Source organism: Amphiura filiformis, chromosome 8 (assembly GCF_039555335.1).
Source record: "Amphiura filiformis chromosome 8, Afil_fr2py, whole genome shotgun sequence".
Lineage (NCBI taxonomy): Eukaryota > Metazoa > Echinodermata > Ophiuroidea > Amphilepidida > Amphiuridae > Amphiura > Amphiura filiformis.
In genome coordinates this window covers 62971516-62991499 of record NC_092635.1, presented here as the reverse complement: position 1 = coordinate 62991499, position 19984 = coordinate 62971516, and the positions used below count along the sequence as shown (strand labels likewise).

General features: G+C 37.2%; 1 protein-coding gene across 1 annotated transcript; it reads left to right on the top strand.

Moving 5' to 3' along the window:
• Window positions 1-34: 34 nt before the first annotated feature.
• On the top strand, window positions 35-18260 carry LOC140159340 (long-chain fatty acid transport protein 2-like). Its single transcript, XM_072182788.1, has 12 exons — window positions 35-99; window positions 2752-2954; window positions 4493-4612; window positions 4782-4953; window positions 8828-9061; window positions 10227-10385; window positions 11629-11753; window positions 12108-12308; window positions 13900-13993; window positions 14312-14510; window positions 15888-15985; window positions 16761-18260. The coding sequence occupies exons 1-12, from the start codon at window positions 93-95 to the stop codon at window positions 17069-17071; spliced, it is 1923 nt and encodes a 640-aa protein (XP_072038889.1). The 5' UTR covers window positions 35-92; the 3' UTR covers window positions 17072-18260.
• The last annotated feature ends 1724 nt before the right edge of the window (window positions 18261-19984 follow it).

The following is a 19984-nucleotide window of genomic DNA, read 5'->3' as shown; positions in this document are numbered from 1 at the left end:
GGAGGTGTTGTTTTTGTACAATGTAAATATATGCATGTGCTTTGATAAATCGGCTAGTTTTCATTTATTTCACACATTCATTATGTACAGGCATGACAGGTAAATCAAGTAATTCTTGGCCAAAGCCCAAGCTCGAACTTGAGGCGCGTGCATGCTTTCTAAACTTTCTGCTGGACCCTTGCGCATGTGTTTATCGCATATCCACTAGCGTTCACATAGTGTTTGGGTTTGGCCAAGAATTACTTAATTTACCTGTTAGAAACTTGACATTTTTATTGTACATCATCATTAGTCCGAGTACAGTCCCAGAAGTAATTTCTGACATGATCGTGTTCTGCGTCTGAACTGTTTCCGTTTGAAATCTGGATGGCAAATTGGACAAAAGAAGCACATGGTTCTACTTGACAGCTTTTTAATCACTCTTCATGTTTATGTGAATCACGCTATTGTGGACCATGCTGATACTTGAGTGTTTGGACAAGCGGACGGTCTTTTGTCTATGTACATGCACATATTTTTTGGGGGGGGGGGGCTTTGGGGGTGCGAGCCCCCCGGGGTAAAAGCCAAAATGAAGGGGCGGCGGAAGAAGGGGTGGCAAAAACAGGGGCGGCAAAAAGAATTTGTAAACAAAAAAGGGCGGAAAAATTTGAAAAAGTATAAAAAAATTTGAAAAAATGGTACTATACATCAAAATGCTAGCGCCTAAGGGGGCTGGCATTTTCTTCGGAAGGGGGGGGTCACAAATATGTCGGTGACCGGAGTCAATTTTTTTATGACGCCCCCTATCGCGGGCAAAATTTTTTACGACCCCCCCTATCGCGGGTCGAAAAATTTTATGAGCCCGATCGGACAAAGTTTGAAATTTGACCCCCTCCGTAATGACCTTTGACCTCGGTTGACCTCAATTTTATTTCGGGCATATATTCGCCTCGTATCAAGGATCCCACCTACCAAGTTTGGGCCCGATCGGACAAAGTTGAAATTTTGACCTTTGACCTTGACCTCCGATGACCTTTCAAACTACCCCATAAACGTGGAATGCCCGATACCTATCTATATCCGAAATATCGGAGCGATGCGTCGAAGCGCGGCGAAACGCATTGCCGGACAGACAGACAGACACACAGAGCTTACGATTTTATTAGTATAGACAAGTTTGAGCCCGATTGGACAAAGTTTGAAATTTGACCCCTCCTTAATGACCTTTGACCTCGGTTGACCTTGATTTTATTCTCATGGCCTTTCTCCACGCTGTACCGATGTTTCCACCCACCAAATTTGGGCCCGATCGGACAAAGTTTGAAATTTTGACCTTTGACCTTGACCTCCGATGACCCTCAAAACCACATGGCCAACATGCTTTTCCCAATACCTACCTATATCCAAAATTTCAGCACGATGCGTCGAAGTGCGGCGAAACGCATAGCCGGACAGACAGACAGATAGATAGATACACAGATAGACAGATAGACAGATAGACAGATAGACAGATAGAGACCGCTTATTATTTTATTAGTACTAGTGCACCTGCAGCTGTGAGAGCCCTGATGCTGTGAGAGCACTGGCTGACCTCAATTTTGTTTATGCATATATATTCCCCTCCTATCGAGGATGCCACCCACCAAGTTTGAGCCCGATAGGACAAAGTTTGAAATCCATGACCTTTGACCTCGGATGACCTCCATATAATGTTTTTCATGCTCCCCTCATATAAAGGATTCCAAATACCAAGTTTGAGCCCGATCGGACAAAGTTTGAAATTTGACCCCTCCGTAATGACCTTTGCCCTCGGTTGACCTCGATTTTATTTCGCCCCTATATTCCCCTTGTATCAAGGGTCCCACCCACCAAATTTGGGCCCGATCGGACAAAGTTTGAAAATTTGACCTTTGACCTTGACCTCCGATGACCTTCAAAACCACACGGTCAACATGCTTTTCCCGGCACCTACCCATGTCCCAAATATCGGATCGATGCGTCGCAGCACGGCGGAACGCATAGCCGGACAGACAGACAGATAGACAGACAGAGACTTATTTTAGTATAGTAGATACTAGGGCTGCTAAGAATACGCGATTTTGGAGGCCAAAAAACGCACCCAGATTTTCCAAAACACGCAAAAATCCGCGATTTCCCGCCAGAAACGCAAAATCTAAAAAAACAAAAAACAACAACAACTTTTTTTTAAAAATCAACCACAAATGATTGCAGTACTTCACTCTAGGTCAAGGGACTCTCAAAATCCGCGAAATATTTAAAATAAAACCGCAATTTTTAATTTTTGTTTAAATTTTAAATTTTTATTTTTTTCAAAGTTTTTTTAATGATGGTAGGATTGGTAGCACTTGATGTTAGGTCCAGGGACTCTCCAAATCCGCGAAAAAATTTAAAATCGCGAATTTTTTTTTTTTTTCAAAATGTCAAAAACGCATTTGGAGCCAAAATACGCAAATTGTGACGCAAATAACGCAATTGAACATAACTGGTACCTTAATTCTTTTGCGCACTGTGGGTTCCGTAATAATATTATTACATAACATTACATATTTCTGTTTAGTTAGTTTATACACTGTTTTGTTGTTGTTTATCATTAGAGTGGGTGTGACCAGCTTAGAGTAAAATTGTCAAAAGGAGTACCGTACTCATGATACTCATCAGTAATTGAGTTTGGTTTTATCCTTTTCATAGCAAAATCCAAGTATATGATTCAGTAACACATTTTATTTTCATGTGTTTTTTTTTTCATTTTAGATCGACACATCAAAATGGTTGACTTGTTAACGATAATGGGTGCCATTGTCATTGGCTTCGTCATCTTGGCTGTATTCTTGTACTTCAAGTATCCAACACTAAGTGATGATTTGAGTTACTTCAAGAAATTAGCCAGGATAGGGGTGTGGCTAGGGTATACCGTGGTCATGAGACGTACTATATTGGATGTGTTTGAGAAATGGGTAAGTTACCCCGGCGGTTGTTGGATTCTGGCTGGGTACCCCATGCTTGATCTAGATCTGTTTGTAGCAAGACTTGCACTCTCTCTCTCTCTCTGTCGGGGTTAGATGGCGCAGGATTGTGCTGCTGTGGTCTTCACAAGAGTACGCCACCTACTTCTATCAAAAGTGAAACGTGTTGCACCATACATTCCATGTGATGAAACGTTCTTCACATCATTTGTCCAAGATGTTGATGGACGTCCCCTTCCACAACACTTTACTTGGAAAACCACCCTTCCACGATGGCCTTCCATGACTCCCTGAAGAATCTGCTTCTCAACTCCACCATCCTTTCTTACAATGTGGCCAAAGTAGCGCAATTTCCTCTCAGTGATGGATTTTCTGACGTTTAAGTCTGTGCCAATCTTACTCAGGACCCAGATATTTGTCTGTTTGTCTAGCTAGAACTTTATTTTGACCTATCAAAGCTGTGAAAAAAGTAGGTTGGCCTAGTAATTCTTTCTTCACATATCTGACAAAAATGTACCTCTAAGTTCATAATAGGATGTCATTATCATATTATTCAGTCAGTCTCTCAGGAAAGCAACTAATGACTGATTAATTAGCATTACCTGACCAGTCAAGAAGTGAAGAAGAAGAAGATGATTAATGCATAATATAATTTCTGATTGGTGTCTACACGTTATACATGTATCAAAGGTTCGCTATGTTGAAAATAAGGTGGCTATGTCCAATATGAAATAAAATTTGCATTTACTGTTAAAAATTCCCTATTAGTACAGGACCAGCCTGTAGAATCTGTGACCAAATCATAGAACAAAAGTTTGAGAGTCATTTTGGGATCTTTGATTGATTCTGAATAAATTTAGCTTGGGCTAACCTCCTGAAACTTCCGGGCATTCCAGGGAGGGGTCAATCAAGGTTACATGCATGGGGGTCAAATTTTCAGAATGCCCGGAAGTTTCAGGAGGTGAGCCCAAGCTAAATTTATTCAGAATCAATCAAAGATCCCAAAATGACTCTCAAACTTTTGTTCTATGATTTGGTCACAGATTCTACAGGCTGGTCCTGTACTACATGTATATGTCGAATATGAAATTGTAGGACTAGGTTATGGGTTAGGGTTAAGATTATGGGGTTAGATTTGACATCTAGCAAACCTTTCATATTCAATACATGGATTCTTATTTTGGACATATTGAACCTTCAGCATAGTTGGCTGTAACCATGCATGGTCCATGCAGTTTGATTGTGTCTTCAAAACCATTTTTTCTGAGGAGTAAAAGAAGCCATGCATTTAGCTATTCTGGTTGAAATCCATACACTCCTTAGGAAGACATGACCTTTTAAAGTCATGTCTTCTATAAATTCAAATCTCCCACATGTTGTGTAATGGAGTGACCCTTTAGGTTACCCTATTGACACCTTATTTGGAAGATTATTAAGGTCATGTCTTCCATAGGGGAAGTATAGATATCAGCTGGAATAACCCTTTGAAGTGAAAATCTAAACATGTTTGTGTATTCATTCTTTTACAGGTTTACAAGCAACCAAACAAACCCTGCATCTTATTTGGTGATGAAACACACACATACCTCGATGTTGACAAACAAGCAAACAAGTTAGCCCATTATTTAAAGAATTCCAACCTATTGAAGGTAGGAGTATGTCTTGAAATTTCAATTACATGAAGTACAGTAGCCCTTGCATTGTGTTTAATGAGAATTTTGTAAAATATTAATATCTGTATTTAGAATAATGAGCTTTGACCTTTGTGCATGAAGCTACCAAATTTATTTAATTTACTTTTCTTGTTTTATTCAACAGATAAAAGATGTAGCATGTATTTTCATGTATAATGAGCCAGCCTACGCCTATTCTTGGCTGGCATTCACCAAATTAGGTGCAACAACATCACTAATTAATGTCAACTTGAGAGGACGCTCTCTTTTGCACTGTATTACTGCCAGCAAGGCAGCAGTGATTATGTGTGGAAAAGGTAAGGAATGATTTGATGTTTTTATAAATTTGTAGCTCAACTTTCTGTGAGCATTGGGACCTTCTCTATAACCATTGAATAAATGTTTATTTTTGCTCTATTGTTGTATTTGGTCATCGAATGCTAAATCCAGTTTCAGCAGATTAATTTAGGGTTTTCTCAAGAAACTAGGGTTTAGTCTGGTAGAAACAATGAGGTATGTTTGTGTGTCGCTCATGGAGGGTAAACAGTTTACTTACATGTAGTATAAGTTTGTTTTGCGCCTGGCAAACTTCAATTGAAAGTGTGTCGTTGTTTACATTAAGCATGTAGCACGCTAGCTGTGCCAAAACTGTTCACTGAATGTACCAATGCTCAAGCTTAAGATGAAAATTATTGTTTGATTTTGGGCTCTTGACATAAAACAACAGAGGTACATTATTTGCTCTCCATGAGTGAAAACCAAAATGGTGGATTTACCATAGCGTTACACACAGGGCAAGTTTGAGTCCGTACATTTGGATATAATCTCTTTTCTGCATACCAATAAAGTCTGTTCGGCTTGTCAAAAATTATTTGTCTTTGTCACTGTGCGTGTCAATAAAATTCCAACTTTGCTCGCGTCATGAATTCATGCCAGTCACACATTATGCAATGCACAACTTAGTAAGTATTGCGCCTAAATGCATGTACGCCATTCTATATCAATATACACAATGTTGTCATTGTTGTGATCCTCATTTTTTTAGCCAATTATAAACCAAACAAACTATAGTATAGTGTATCACAAGTAGCTTCAAATTGGCCATTGGGCAGCAAAGCTTTGGAATAGTTTCTGAATGTAGGGTATACTTAGGTCCCGGCAAAAAACGCAATTTTTTTGAAGTAAAAAACAAGATCCAAAATTTTGAAAAGCGAGAAAAGCGAGATTTTCCCGAAAAATGGCACAAGAAGCTTTAAAAACGCCCGAAAATACGAAAATGCCAAAAAAAAAAAAAAAAAAAAATGTTGCCTGCCCTCTGTTGTTCAGATTAGGTCAGTTTGGATTGTCATGAATGTAAACAAGACTCACTGAACTGCCGGCGTGAGTCAAAGAAAAAGTGACAAAAATTTGACCTTGAATTATGTTTTATAGCCAAAATATTCCAGTAATTCGATAAATATAATGATATTTGGCCTAAACTTGAACTCATTTGAAATGAAATGTCAGTTTTTATTGAGTAAAGCACGACTTTTCCACTCGTCCATGTGCTTGCAATGCTGCTGAATTCTGCACTTTGGCGAAGTTGGACGAACTTTTATGGCATAAAGCAACATTTTTACAGTAAGTGCACTGCTTGGAAACTTTCTTAAAAAGCGAGATAGTTGGTTAATAGCGAGAATCGCGGCGTGAAAAGCGAGATCACGTTTTTTGCCAGGCCTTAGGTATACTCCAGCCAAATGTGAGCAGGTGAATAATGTAAAGTTTTGATGCCCTATTCTCTTGTTGGACAGGGAAACTGATTGTAACCTCCGAATTCACACATTAACCCAGCAAAACAAATTACAGTTTGGTTCAGTTTGAGCTAGGAAGTGAATGTAGTTTGCAATCTGAAAATCTCTATAACAAAACTCTCACAAGTGTTTTTTATGGCCTTGACAGCTAACTGACAATTGGTATAGATTGTGTTTAAAGGAGGATTTTGTGATCCTAGTATCCTCTTTTTATGACATTTTTCAGTAGATATCTACGAAAAATGCTCATTCCCAAAATTTCTGTTGATTCCGATTTTGCGTTTGCGAGTTACGCATGATTATGTATATTACACTACTCCATAGGTCGCCACTGTTGTAATTTCGTTTCCAGTGGTATAAAAATCTGAACTTTTTTGAGAAAAGTGGGGGATGAGGCTGTGGATCACAAAATGCCCTTTTAATGTGTAAATTGTAGATTTGTATGGTTGTTTTCAACATTGATTCAATAGCTTTCCTAGTACCAATGTAAATTGTATTCATTCCTTTCTGGTTTTAGCTTCATGGCAAATTGAATGGAAGGTAAGACTGTCACTTACAACATAGACTATAGGTCATCTTTATTTTGTAAATCTCTCATATCATATTATGGATGTATTTTCCCTGTTCTCTATGAATATGTATTTTTTTGTTTTAATTCTTCTTATTAAATGCTGGGGCAGTGTCTAGTTTTCTGTTGATACATATATATACACTAATATAATAACACAATTTCTTAACATATTGTTCTTTGATTTAAACTCTTAGATTTGTTATAACCTCAGTGGTGGTCTCAAGAGCTGTTTTGACATGTTACACACCTACACCCCAACCCCACCCCCTTATGTGTGTTTGCCTCCAAACGTGTACACAGTTTTGAACTATGCAAACACGGATGTCTGAATCTGCATTCTGTCAACATACCCACAACGTTTTCCAACATTGTTTGTGTGCATGTGTATATGTTAAAAATGAAATTATAGCAACTGTGTTGCGGACTGTATCTAATGCACGATAAAGGATGTATTTCGCAAATGCAATTATATGGTTGTTTGCAGACCTCCGAAACCAAGGATGGTCCCCTGTTGCAGAGAGGTCTGCGATTTAAATGTGAAATGTCATGACATGTGTCTGTCCTCGTTTGTTGGCAAACACACCCCACGCACCCCCGTGTGTAATTGCCTCCAAATGTGGATGCCGTTTAGGACTATGAAAATGCGGCGGTCTGATTCCGTATTCAGTCGACATACCAAAGATGTTTGCCACCATTTTTTGGTATATTTTTGTGCGTATGAAATTTTACCTAGCAACTGTTATATCTCACATACGATAGAGGACGTATTTCGCAAATACATTACATGCAATTGCGGTCATTTGCAGACCACCTTGAACCAAGGATGGTCCTCCATTGCAGAGAGGTACACAGTTTAAATGTGAAAAATGAGTGTGTGTCCTCATTTGCTGGCAAAGACCTATGCCCCCAGACCCCCACACACATCCCCCAACACGTAATATATACCTGCTTGTACATGTACAAGTGGTCTTGTATCAGACTAACCTTTCAGGACTATAAGGACATGCTAACTGAAATACCTTAGCATTGGTAGGAAAATTCCATGTGTTTCCTTAACATATTCTCCCTATTAATTTGAGCACTGTTTTCTATATTGTGTTGCCATTACCTCTCTTGCCACTCCTCATATTGTATACAAATCAATTTTACACACTTTATTTACCAATTAACAAAATGTGACCAGATCTAATGCAATAATCAGTGTATGTCAGCATCACTAGAAAATGTAAAATGTCATTTTTTCAAATGTTAAAATGTCCATGCATCTATACGCAATTACGCATGACCATATATATGTACATGTATGTAAAGTTTTCAGTTATATAGATTTCTTTAGGGCTCATATTGAAATTCCCTTACACAGGAAGGTGTGCGCCATCCTGCAGCTTTCCTATGCTAGCCTTCTTTTGTTAAAATCCTGTGTGATTATAACACTGCAATTAGCCACTTAAATTAGGAGCACGCTTTCCTGGGTTGTGCGATGAGCCATAGTCAGTTTGTTTTCTTCCCATTCATCATGGACCACTTCAAAAGGCAGGGTGTATCACTGATGCATATAATCCATCTTTATAATCCGTTTTATGACCGAGCTTTCCTGAGGCACGGGCTTAGCGAGGGGAATCCTGCCTTCTTTCTGTGTGAAAGCGTGGTAGGGTATTTCAATATGAGCCCTTATATGTTTTCTATTGTGTTGCCATCTTAAGTTTTGCTTGTATATTCAGATTCCAATATATATATTTTTTTTAAATTTGAAAGACATGTTACACCTTTTTTGTAAAGCACACAACTGTGCAACTTATTTTAAATAGCCATCCGTATTTCACATTTCAGATCAAGCTCTTGTTGATGCCCTGAGTGAAATTGAAGAGGATCTTCACAATCAGGACATCAAAGTACTTGTGTATGGAAAGAGAGACCAGAAGGTACCAGATGGCATGGTCAATGTGGAATCACATCTCAGGAATGCTAGTGTGCAGCCTTTGTCATCAGATTTTAGAGCAGCTATTAAGAAGGGTGTGAAGGCTGGACATAGTGCATTTTATATATTCACATCAGGAACTACAGGTGTGTATATATATATTAATAAAGTAAGAAATCAATATTTAGACTTGTACCTTGGCTGTTTGTTTGTTTATTTACCCAGGTTGGTCCGTGAGGGACACATACTAATCCATGGGGAATCCATGGACCGTTCCAAGCTCATACTATAAAACAGCACAAGCCTGGATAGCCAGTGTAGGCTAATGAAATGCATGCTGGCCTACAATGTAGATAGCTTTGATTAAACAAAGCAAGAAATGGAAGAAAATAGCAAGGAAAAGAAGAAAGAGAGAAGGCCACTCCCAAACACAATTGTACAATTTTACTCTTAGCCCTTACTTCGTGAGAAAGGAAACTGGAATTCCAATCTCAAACCCCGATGCAAAGGCTATTATGTACAGCCTTTGTCATCAGTGCATTTTATATATTCACATCAGGAACTACAGGTGTATATATAGATATCAATAAAGTGAGAAATCAATATTCAGACTTGTACCTTGGCTGTTAATGTACAGCCTTTGTCATCAGACTTCATGACAGCTATTAGGAAAGAAGGGTGTCAAGGCTAGTGATGTAAATAAGGATAGGGCGCCCTCCTTGCTGCACCGATGAAGTCGTCTGCTCCAAATTGCTTTTTGCCGGTTCCTTAAAAACCAAACCCTGAATTGCCTGCTATGAAATAAAATGCTGAATGAATAAATCAGTCAAGAATTCTGCTCATGTATAAAGTAGACAAAGTTGAAGATATTATGTACTTAGCACAATCATGATGAGATTTCAATCAAGCAACTGGTGGGATGTCAATGTCATACTGATATTCAAATATTGTTCTACACTGCTAGGTTTTATTGTAATTACTACATGTTCAGTGATGTTGCCATGGTGTGTATGTGGTCACCTTCTTGGCATCATAGGCCTTACTCCCTTCCCAGTTTCTGCCAGTCAAAATAAGAATCATGGAAAATCCCACATTATTGAATAAAATGGCTGAATGTGAGAATCACTTTGATTAAATCTATTTATACTCATTAATCAGTTGTTTGAATAAATTATAAGGAGGACAGATAGTTGTTCAGAAAATCCAATTGTCCCTTTTACTGATAGCTTAGTTATTGTGAGCACTGAAGTATTGTACTTCGTTTTAAGAGAAAGTTTTGTTTAATTTGTCATTATTTGTTGTCCATTTCAGGTTTGCCGAAACCAGCCCGCATGTCACATAGACGTCTTCTTTTGGCCAGTCAGATACAAAGCCTCTTTGATATGGATTCATCAGATATTATCTACATTCCCTTACCCATGTATCATAGCGCTGGCATGTGTATTGGACTTGTCAACGTCTTACGAGCTGGTTAGTAATGTTTTTGTTTAGATTTTGTACGACACAAAGTGGTTAGAATTGAGCCGATTTTTGCGTTTCTTATATGAAAAGCAGATTATGTCTCCCCAATTGATTGGTTATTGTTTTACCACCCAGTGAAGGGATGGATAATTGGATTGAATGGCTGCTCACACATCCTGTCACTTAAGAGAATAGCCCCATTGGAGTTACCCCCCAGCAAAGTAACTTGCTCCTAGCATTTGAGCCAGCCTTTACAAACTAGCTACATGTATACTCCATTTGTATTATATCATTCATTCATTTTGATTGATAATTGATAACTCAAGATGCAAATGTGACCGTACACCACGAATGAGCCGTAAATGTCCTCAATTGTATTCTGGGTTACAGTGTAAAATGGGCATGAAGGTCATATTTAATGAGATACACGTAGCACAAATTGAAATACTATGACCTTCATGCCCATTTTACACTGTAACCCAGAATACAATTGAGGACATTTACGGCTCATTCGTGGTGTACGGTCACAAATGACAAATGGAGTCTTGAGGGCCAAAAAAAAAATCAAGTTATTCAGTTGTCATACAAGAGTGACTATATTTATGGTGACACATAATTATGCCTGCCATCCCAATACCCCAGCTGTAAATAACAGGGATTTGAACTGGCATACAAGCCCTGATGTAGGGGACTCAAAAGCTAGCTGAACTCCTCAACAAAAGTTTGGAAAGTTTTTCTAGCATCTATATCTCTGATTATTTGTGCCATGTTCATATGGTGTTGCATATCATGGACAGCTAATTTATTCCCCTTTTCAATGACACCACATTTGAAATGGTCACCCTTTTCATGCCTGAGTACACATCTTGTGAATGTAGTGGGGTCAATAGAGGCCCTGCATGAAATTATCGATTGGCTCCAAACAAAGGATTTGAGCCGTGTCCTTCACCGTAGTTATGGCGGAGTGCAGTCCATTCAATCAAATGTTGTCATCAACCTATTTGATCGTAGTGCAGGGTTATGTGTGTGAGACGAACTGTCACGGTAGATTGCAAAATAATCATGCTTTTGTTGAATGCATTTGAGTAGTCCGCCATATTTACGGGATGATACGTCACATGCAAGGCCTCTATATGACAGAATTTGATATCCCTTGTGCTGTTCGGAACGAGCATGGGTAGCTGGCTGGAATTCAAGTACCCCCAACCTGGGATGGGGAGTAGAGAATTAATGATTGTGTACTTTCTTGCAGGGGCAACTGCAGCACTGAGACCTAAATTCTCAGCCTCACATTTTTGGGAAGATGTACGAAAATATCGTGCTAATGTGATACAGTATATTGGCGAGACATGCAGATACTTGTTAGCCCAACCTAAGGTAGGAATGGGCAGTACACCATATACGTCCAAATATATTGGTTTTCAATTGTAGTAAGAATTTGATACTAACATTTTAGTATTTTTAACAGTCGAAGTTGAAGCCAAGGAAAGTACATTTCCTGGGGAGTTAATATTTCCTGCAAAAATAACAATATCTCTCACCAAGGTTTTGGAATCGGTATGTGTGTTGAAATATAATGAAAAGAAAAGTCAAACTAGGAATTGTCAAAATGTACATCGTTGTATGAGTTAAAACAAGCAAGATAAAAATGTTTATGATGTCTTTTTTCATTTTTTGTTAGTTTACATCCACTGTTCTGTCTCATGTTAAAATTCATGCCATTGATTTCAGCGAGATGATGATGGGCAGTATCCAGTGCCTATCAAGTTAGCCCTTGGTAATGGCATGCGTAGTGATTTATGGATCCAATTCAAGAATCGATTCAACATCCAAAGAATAGGAGAGTTTTATGGTGCAACTGAAGCTAACTTTATGATATTCAACTTGGATGGAAAGGTTGGGGCTGTTGGACGATATTCCCCATTTGTCAAGGTGAGGCATTAGACTATATGTGACCCCTCAGCACAACTGAGCCGGATGTCGCCAATCATCATTTTTGAGATATTCAACCAAAATATTCTGCTTGAAATTAGCTTTAAAATGATGTATATCATGTCTATAGTACTTGACATTTAAGTAGTGAAAAATCAATAAAACAGTCAATAAATCCTTTGTTACCTATTGTTTATTGTTAAGTTCAATGGAGCATATCTCAATAGTGGCACTGGCGACGTCCGGGCTCAGTTGTGCTGAGGGGTCACATATAAGCTTAACCTTTACACAGATTCTGCAATTGCAATTAGAATGGGCTAGGACAGCTATTTCATTTGTCTCATTTCAAGACTTGCTATATATCATTAAATTATCTTATTTTCCACATAATATATTGCCAACACAACTGAGGTGCAGCCAACATGAGCAGTGATGAATCTGTGAGAAATCACCACAAACTCAAGATGCATATTTTCCAAGTCATTTTTAAGGCACACCCCAAATGGCTGTACATAGATTTATTGTGTAAAAATTCTACTCAAAGATCATTGCAACTTGCCAGTTGTTTCAAAACTAGCATCTTCTTCAAAGGTAGATTTTAAAACTGGTCAACAACACTCACTTTTTGAACCAAATATTTCAGTGCAACCTTTCTCCGTCATCAGCGGTGTAATGCTGTTGGTACATGTAGACTGACTGATGATTCTCTAGTGTTTCTAGATGTTGGCAATTTCCATTTAGTCATTTGTGATGGTGAATGGTTTCTCTGAAATATTCGGTTAAAAAAGTGATGTTGTTGACTATAGACTAGATCTACCTATTCCAACACCTTTTCTCAAATCAATCTCATTTGTAGACCATGTTTTGATTTCAGGTCAAAATAGTGAAGTGCTACTTGAAGGAGATCTTAAAAGTCTACTAAAATGTTGGCTAAACTAAACATTCAAATAACAAAGCTTAATCAGCAATTAATAGGAATCAGGGATAGGCTCTGTGATTTTTTTACCTTTTTATTATGTATTTATTAAGTTCAGTTGCATTTTTGTCAAGATAGTAATTAATTTACAATGGCGTGGTGGCCTAGTGGTTAGAGTGTCCGCCTCACGATCGGGAGGTCGCGGGTTCGAATCCCGGCCGGACCATACCAAAGGCTTCAAAAATGGTACCTAATGCCTTCTTGCCAGGCGTTCGCATTGAAATAATGGAGTGGGAAAAGTTAAACACATGGCTACCAGTGGACTAACCCCCTGCTGTAGCTTTTCTGCTTGCAGACATGTGGTCTAGGGTTATGAAACGGGAGATAGGCGCCGCCCAATGGGCCGATAGGGTTGGGAAGGATTTAACTTTTTTTAACCTTTACAATTAACTAATTCCAATTTATGCACTCTTTTACTCCTAAAATTATATTAATTTATCAATGTCTTCAAAAAATAGAGTAACATTGAAAAAGTAATAGATGGCAACACAAAACATGATATTTTACTTGACCTTACGTGAATTTCCTTTTTTTGTCATATAATTTCGACTTTTATAGTTATGGATAATTTATTTTCAAAAAATCATTGTCATGTTTACATTTTATAATTTACAGGCAATCTCTGGCAACATTCAAATTTTGAAATGTGATGTAGTGACAGCTGAACCAGAAAGAGATGCTAGTGGTATGTGTATACCTCAACCACTTGGTAAGTAACTCTTTTACTTTAGGTCAGGTTTATCAGTACTATATGTGACACAATCAGATCGAGTGAGATGAAAGTCAGCAATAATGAAATTGGGAGCCAAAACATTCATTTTTTATGGGGTTGATTGAATTTAAAGTTGAGAAATAAAGTCTCCAGATCAACAGAAAAAACAGTATTTAAAAAAAGAGGGATTTGATTAAAAGTAGAAGATATGAAACAGAATACTCATGCAGGCAGACTTGGGTATTCCTTATGGCTCATTGCATTTAAAGAAGATCCAACATGGTTTTATGACTGGTTTCTTTCTTTATTTATCAGGTGTGCCTGGCTTGATGGCCCTACGAGTTGATTTAGTAGCCCCTGTAGAGGGATATGTAGCCAGCAAAAAAGTGAATGAGAAGAAACTGATCCATGATGTGAAACGTAAAGGTGATACATACTTCAATACAGGAGATCTGCTGATGGTTGATGAAGAGTTTTATATATACTTCAATGACAGGATTGGAGACACTTTCAGGTGAGAAATACTGGTTTTAAAAACATTTTAAAAAGTTATATTTTGGCTTTTGGTTTCAGTAAAAGCGTTTTAATAACATTAAAAATGTCGGGTTATATAAGGCCAAAAAAAAAAAGATCGTCTCAAAGCTTGCGCGCGCATTTGTAAAATCCCACGATTTGACAAAAAACAAATGCGAAATTTTTTTATTTAAAAAAAATAATTTTTAGTTTTTTCCAGAAAAAGTCGGCGAAAATCAGACTTTTTTCTCAAAATACCATGAAAAAAAGTCGGGAATAAAAAAAAAAAAAAAAAAAAAAAAAAATCGCATTTTAGCATTTGTTTTAAATTTCTCGTGAGCTTTGAGACAAACCTTTTTTTTTTCTGGCCTAAAGTTCATGAAAACGTCATGAAACCCAGCAAACACAGAAATGTTCTTAAAATGTTTTTTTCAAAACGTTTTAATAACATTTAAATGTCATGAAAACGTTTTTAAAATACTATTGAAAAAAAAAAAGGAAGGTTTTTATTTCAAACTCTAATGGTGACCCGCAGGTCAAATTGCTAGAATTGTACATTAAACACAACTAAACAGACACAATGCAATTTGCAGGCAGCAGCTTAATCAGCGCCAATATTGCAACATTGAAACAAACAGTCAAACAACTATACAAACATCCAATCTAACCCAACCCCATTAGGCAATGAGGATAAAGTGCCTGGCCCAAGGATACAACACGTTGGCACTAGCGGGCTCGAACTCACAACCTATGTATTATGAGTCGGGCGCCTTATCCACTCGCCCACACATGCTCCTCAATTGCAAATATTTTGGGCAAACATTTTTTGCAAAATATTTTTTCATCCCCAAAATAACATTCAGTTTAGAATGTTTTGTATCAAGTTTTCAAAAATGTTTTTGAAAACGTTTTTATACCCTTTATATAACCCAACATTTAAACATTTTCTGTAAAACATTTTGTGTTTGCTGGGTAGATTATCAAAAAATGTTTTTTTAATGTTATGAAAATGTTTGTTTATACCCTGAATATACCCTTTATATAACCCAATATTTAAACGTTCTCTGACAACCTTTTATAACCTTTTACAAATGATGTTGAAATGTTTTGTGTTTGCTGGGAGTCCACCCTTTGGCCAGTTTTAGTATGCAAAGTATAAATAACTTAAATATGTTATTAAACATGTTTCAGTTTTCCTGTGAAGTAGCTGTTACAGCTCCCCACAGACAGACTAACAAAATGTTCAGAGAACAATGCAGAAATGAATCAATTGTCATATGATGCAAAAAGAAGATGATTTCCTAAATTTTGTTGGTTTCATTTGGTAGTGCAATACACTTACATGTTCACTTTATTTTATGTGCATTTCTTATTGCAGATGGAAGGGGGAAAATGTGTCGACAACAGAGGTAGCACTGGTTGTTGAAGAATTCCCACAAATTAGTGAATCCAATGTATATGGTGTTGAAGTTCCAGGTTAGTAAGCCTAACACTACTAGACCATACAAAACGACTGCAAGACCATGCATCCCATTGCATAACCCTCCCATACTACATATCCGCACAGAACCGCTGGCCGAGCGATGATCACATGCATGGTATGCTATCAAATGGCTGGTGGTTGGCACCTGAGGGGTCGGTGGTTTAAAACCAGGGCAGGGAAAACAACTTTTGTCTTCATCATCTTTCTTCTTTCCTTCCACTGAGCCAAAAAGCAGATAGGACGTTGGGGCTATAACCATAACCATGCCCATGGGTTTTTAGCTATCGCAAGGGAAAGATGATACAAAAAAAGGAAGAGAAGGTGAACAAAGAAGTCACTTGGTACCCCAGGGATTGGCCATGGTGGTTATGCTGGCCCAGCCAGCGATTCTCTGGGTATATATGACATAGGCTGATCACGTCATCGCATCATGTGGAATGCATCCACAAGCAATGTTTTTAATAGTGAGCTTTATATGAGGTCCAATCTCTTGTGACTATATTTTGCAAGTATTCAAAACATATGAATGTGTTAGCTTTAACAGTTGCCTTAGAGTGCATGACTCGGATTCATTTGGGTACGGGGGTGGGGGGGGGGCAACATATGCAAAGAGAATGAATTCTAATGCCATGATGAGCACAGCAGATCTCCTTGTATACAGAAGGTTTTCGCTTGAATCTTGAACAATTGTATACTCCAGAAGAAGCTGAAAACAAGCCCAAATTTTTGTAAAATTATCTTCCAATTTTCTTATTTGTTCACTCACAGGTTGTGAAGGTAGATGTGGCATGGTAGCAGTGGTACTGTCATGCGACCATTCAGCATTTGACTGGCCTAAGTTTTACAAGCATGTGACTAACTACTTGCCAGGGTACGCTTGCCCCAAGTTTCTACGCATCCGACAGCACATGATGGTCACTAGTACGTTTAAACACATGAAAGTTGAGCTGGTGAAAGAAGGTTTTAATCCATCTCAGATTGCTGATACACTCTACATAATGGATGCACCAAATAAAACTTATATGCCACTGGATGCAGGAGTGTATCAACATGTTAGAGATGGCAAAATTAAGCTGTAGACACAACTTAAAGAAAATTAAAAAACAAGGGTTCACTTTAGGAGCTGTGCAATAATTATAATGTGCCTTAGGGGATGGCAAACTTGGGGAGGGGGAGGGAAGAAATGTTTGGCAGGTCAAAAGAGGGAGACAAACAATATTTGGCAGGTAAAGAGAAATGATACACAATTTTTGCACCATGAAAGTATTAAAATAAACAACATTCCCTGCTCACTTTGCTTCCATCATATATATAGGCCATTTCAGATTTAAAAATTCCCCAAAACAAATTCCCCTTTTGGGACATTGTTTGGAAATATATCATCCCCACTCCCCATCAGTCACATAATAATTGCACAGCAAAGGGCTATCAGTATACTTTATTAATTCCCAATATGCAAGCATCACAACATTATGGATTGATCAAAAAATTGTATGCCCTCTAAAGTGAAAAAATACAGTATCTACAAATGTGACACCATCTGGTTCATGGATGCCAAAGGAGGCTTTTTTGAAATCAAGTATAATTATTACATTATACAAACATGAGGCTATCATATACTGAAAACAAGGTCTAGCATACTTGGTTCTAAAGTTATGAAGGTTTGTGATGTCTATTTAGTTATGTAATATATTCTTTTTTTACTCCATATTTTTGCCTCAATTTTAAATTTGCCGCCTTTGGCCCACATGGACCAGATTTTGTCACATATTACAAACACAAATACTGCCTTCTTACTGGGTAAACAGCTGTTTTTGAATCAGTCTGCTTATCAAATGATGTAGCAATGGATATGGGGCCTAAGTGTGTCAATTTCTTACCATGAAAGTATGTAGAAAAAACACAGATTTTGGGCAAAATTTTGGGTGTACTTTTACAGATGTAGCAACAGTATTGCAATGTTTGGTGTATTTTGTACCAATATTTTGTACCTTATTGTCTTGCCCCAAACAATGCAGGAAGAGATTTGGTAATAAAGCAAGAGACTATATTTATAGATGTGCACATTATGTAGTATGTGTGACTGTCTAGTATTCATGTGGTTTAGTTGAGTTCGTGCAAATTTGACCATGTTAATGTGTAGGTTCAGTCACAATCAAATTCTTACCATATGTGACGTGTCATGTCAAAAGGAGACACTTTTGGGCAGGATAGTAAATGGAGAAATAGCCAAAAAACTGCCTGTGGGTGATTTTTTCACAATTTGGGTTTGTTGCTTGAATTTGTGATGTTATTAATGTTAAAAATATTGTCTGATAGTTTCGGACGAATATAACTGGCATCTTGTATTTTTTAGACATTTTTCAATGTAAATCCTACTCTCAACAGTGTCAATAATATTTTTAAAGGACGATCTCTCAATTTCCAATTTTATAATACCACAACTTACCAACTCAATATCTTCGCTTAGGAATGTCTGATTTCATTGGGGAAAATGGCATTGTGGAGCAAAATATCTCTATATTTAAGATATGTAAAAACCTCAAAATTGATAACCTGCCCAAAAGTGTCTCCTTTTGACATGACACGTCACATATGTGCAATGAGAGTCTTTCTTAAAATGGGTTCAAAGGTCTCATTCCAAAGTCAAAAAGTTAATTTGGGAAGTAAAATTTCAACAGGCTTAAATAGGATTCATGTCAGAAGTTAAAGTGTCATTTGGCTGAAAAAATGTTTGTGTTTTGTAGCTCCAAGTGACCCATTTTTTTTTTAAATTTTGATTATTAAGAGTTGGGTAACATATGACTCAAAATACTTGTATGTTATCAGAATTGATAGTTTTAGGACAATTATAAATTGAATTTCTTAGGATATTTAGTGATTTCATATTGCTTGTAAATAAAATGAATGAGATAAAATCTTTAAAAAAGATTTATCATAATTTTTGCTTTCACATATTTTTCTCTCTGGATTTCGCAAATAAAAATCCAAAATGCAGTAAAATTGCTCCCAAAATGAAATGTGCGCAGCCTACAGAAAACAAACTTCAGTGTTTTTTTGCCTGACCATCATACTTTGGCCTGAAGGTAGAACATTGGGTTTTGCCTCAAATGGTAATGTCAGGGGACACATATAAAGATCAAAGGTCACTTTTGATAAGTAGATAAGTGAGTTCTGTGTTTTGACAAACTTAACTTGTTATTTATTGCTTTGTTTTGTACATGCATTATGGAATTGTTGAATAATATAAGAGCAGATATTGTACAATTCAGTGTATTTTTATATGAAATTTTGCTGATGACTCCAAATGCTTTATGCCTCCACTATTATAGTGATGAGATACAGTATTATCAATTATGTATTTTCTGAACTTTTTAACAATGCAATATATTTTTTTGATATGAAATTTATGGCTTTACAAAGTGCCGAATAGGAAGTAGCATATTTTTGCTGAATTGTTAAGTAAGATAATAATTATAATTGTATTTTTGTAATAGAAATCTGCTGTTGTTAGATTTGAACTATTAGTGATATTCACTAATGTGAGACAGGTTTATAAAGATCATGACCATGTAGATGCCTGTACAGTGAGACATTGCCATGTAGATGCCTGTACATTGAGACTGCTGCTTGAAAGCTGCCTTATTAGCTACCATGCCAACAAGCTATATAAATAACTCCCACAAGATATGAAATTATTTTATTTTAGTGGTAATAGTTATAGGAAGTGTCATTATTTAAGATATTAGATTTGAGTAGAACTTGAATTGATTAAAAACTTGAATTAATTAAAAACCAAAGATGTCTGAAGTATACATTCCAGGGGGTGAACGCCCAAAGTTGTTTGGTTGACAAATCATGGTATTGCCCCAAGGTGTAGAATAGCTGGGCCTAGAGTCTGATAAGTTGATTCAAGTGCAATAATAATTGAAAATTTCATATCTTGGTTGATTTCAGCCTGGGTATGTTATATTTTGGTTGATATCGTCCTT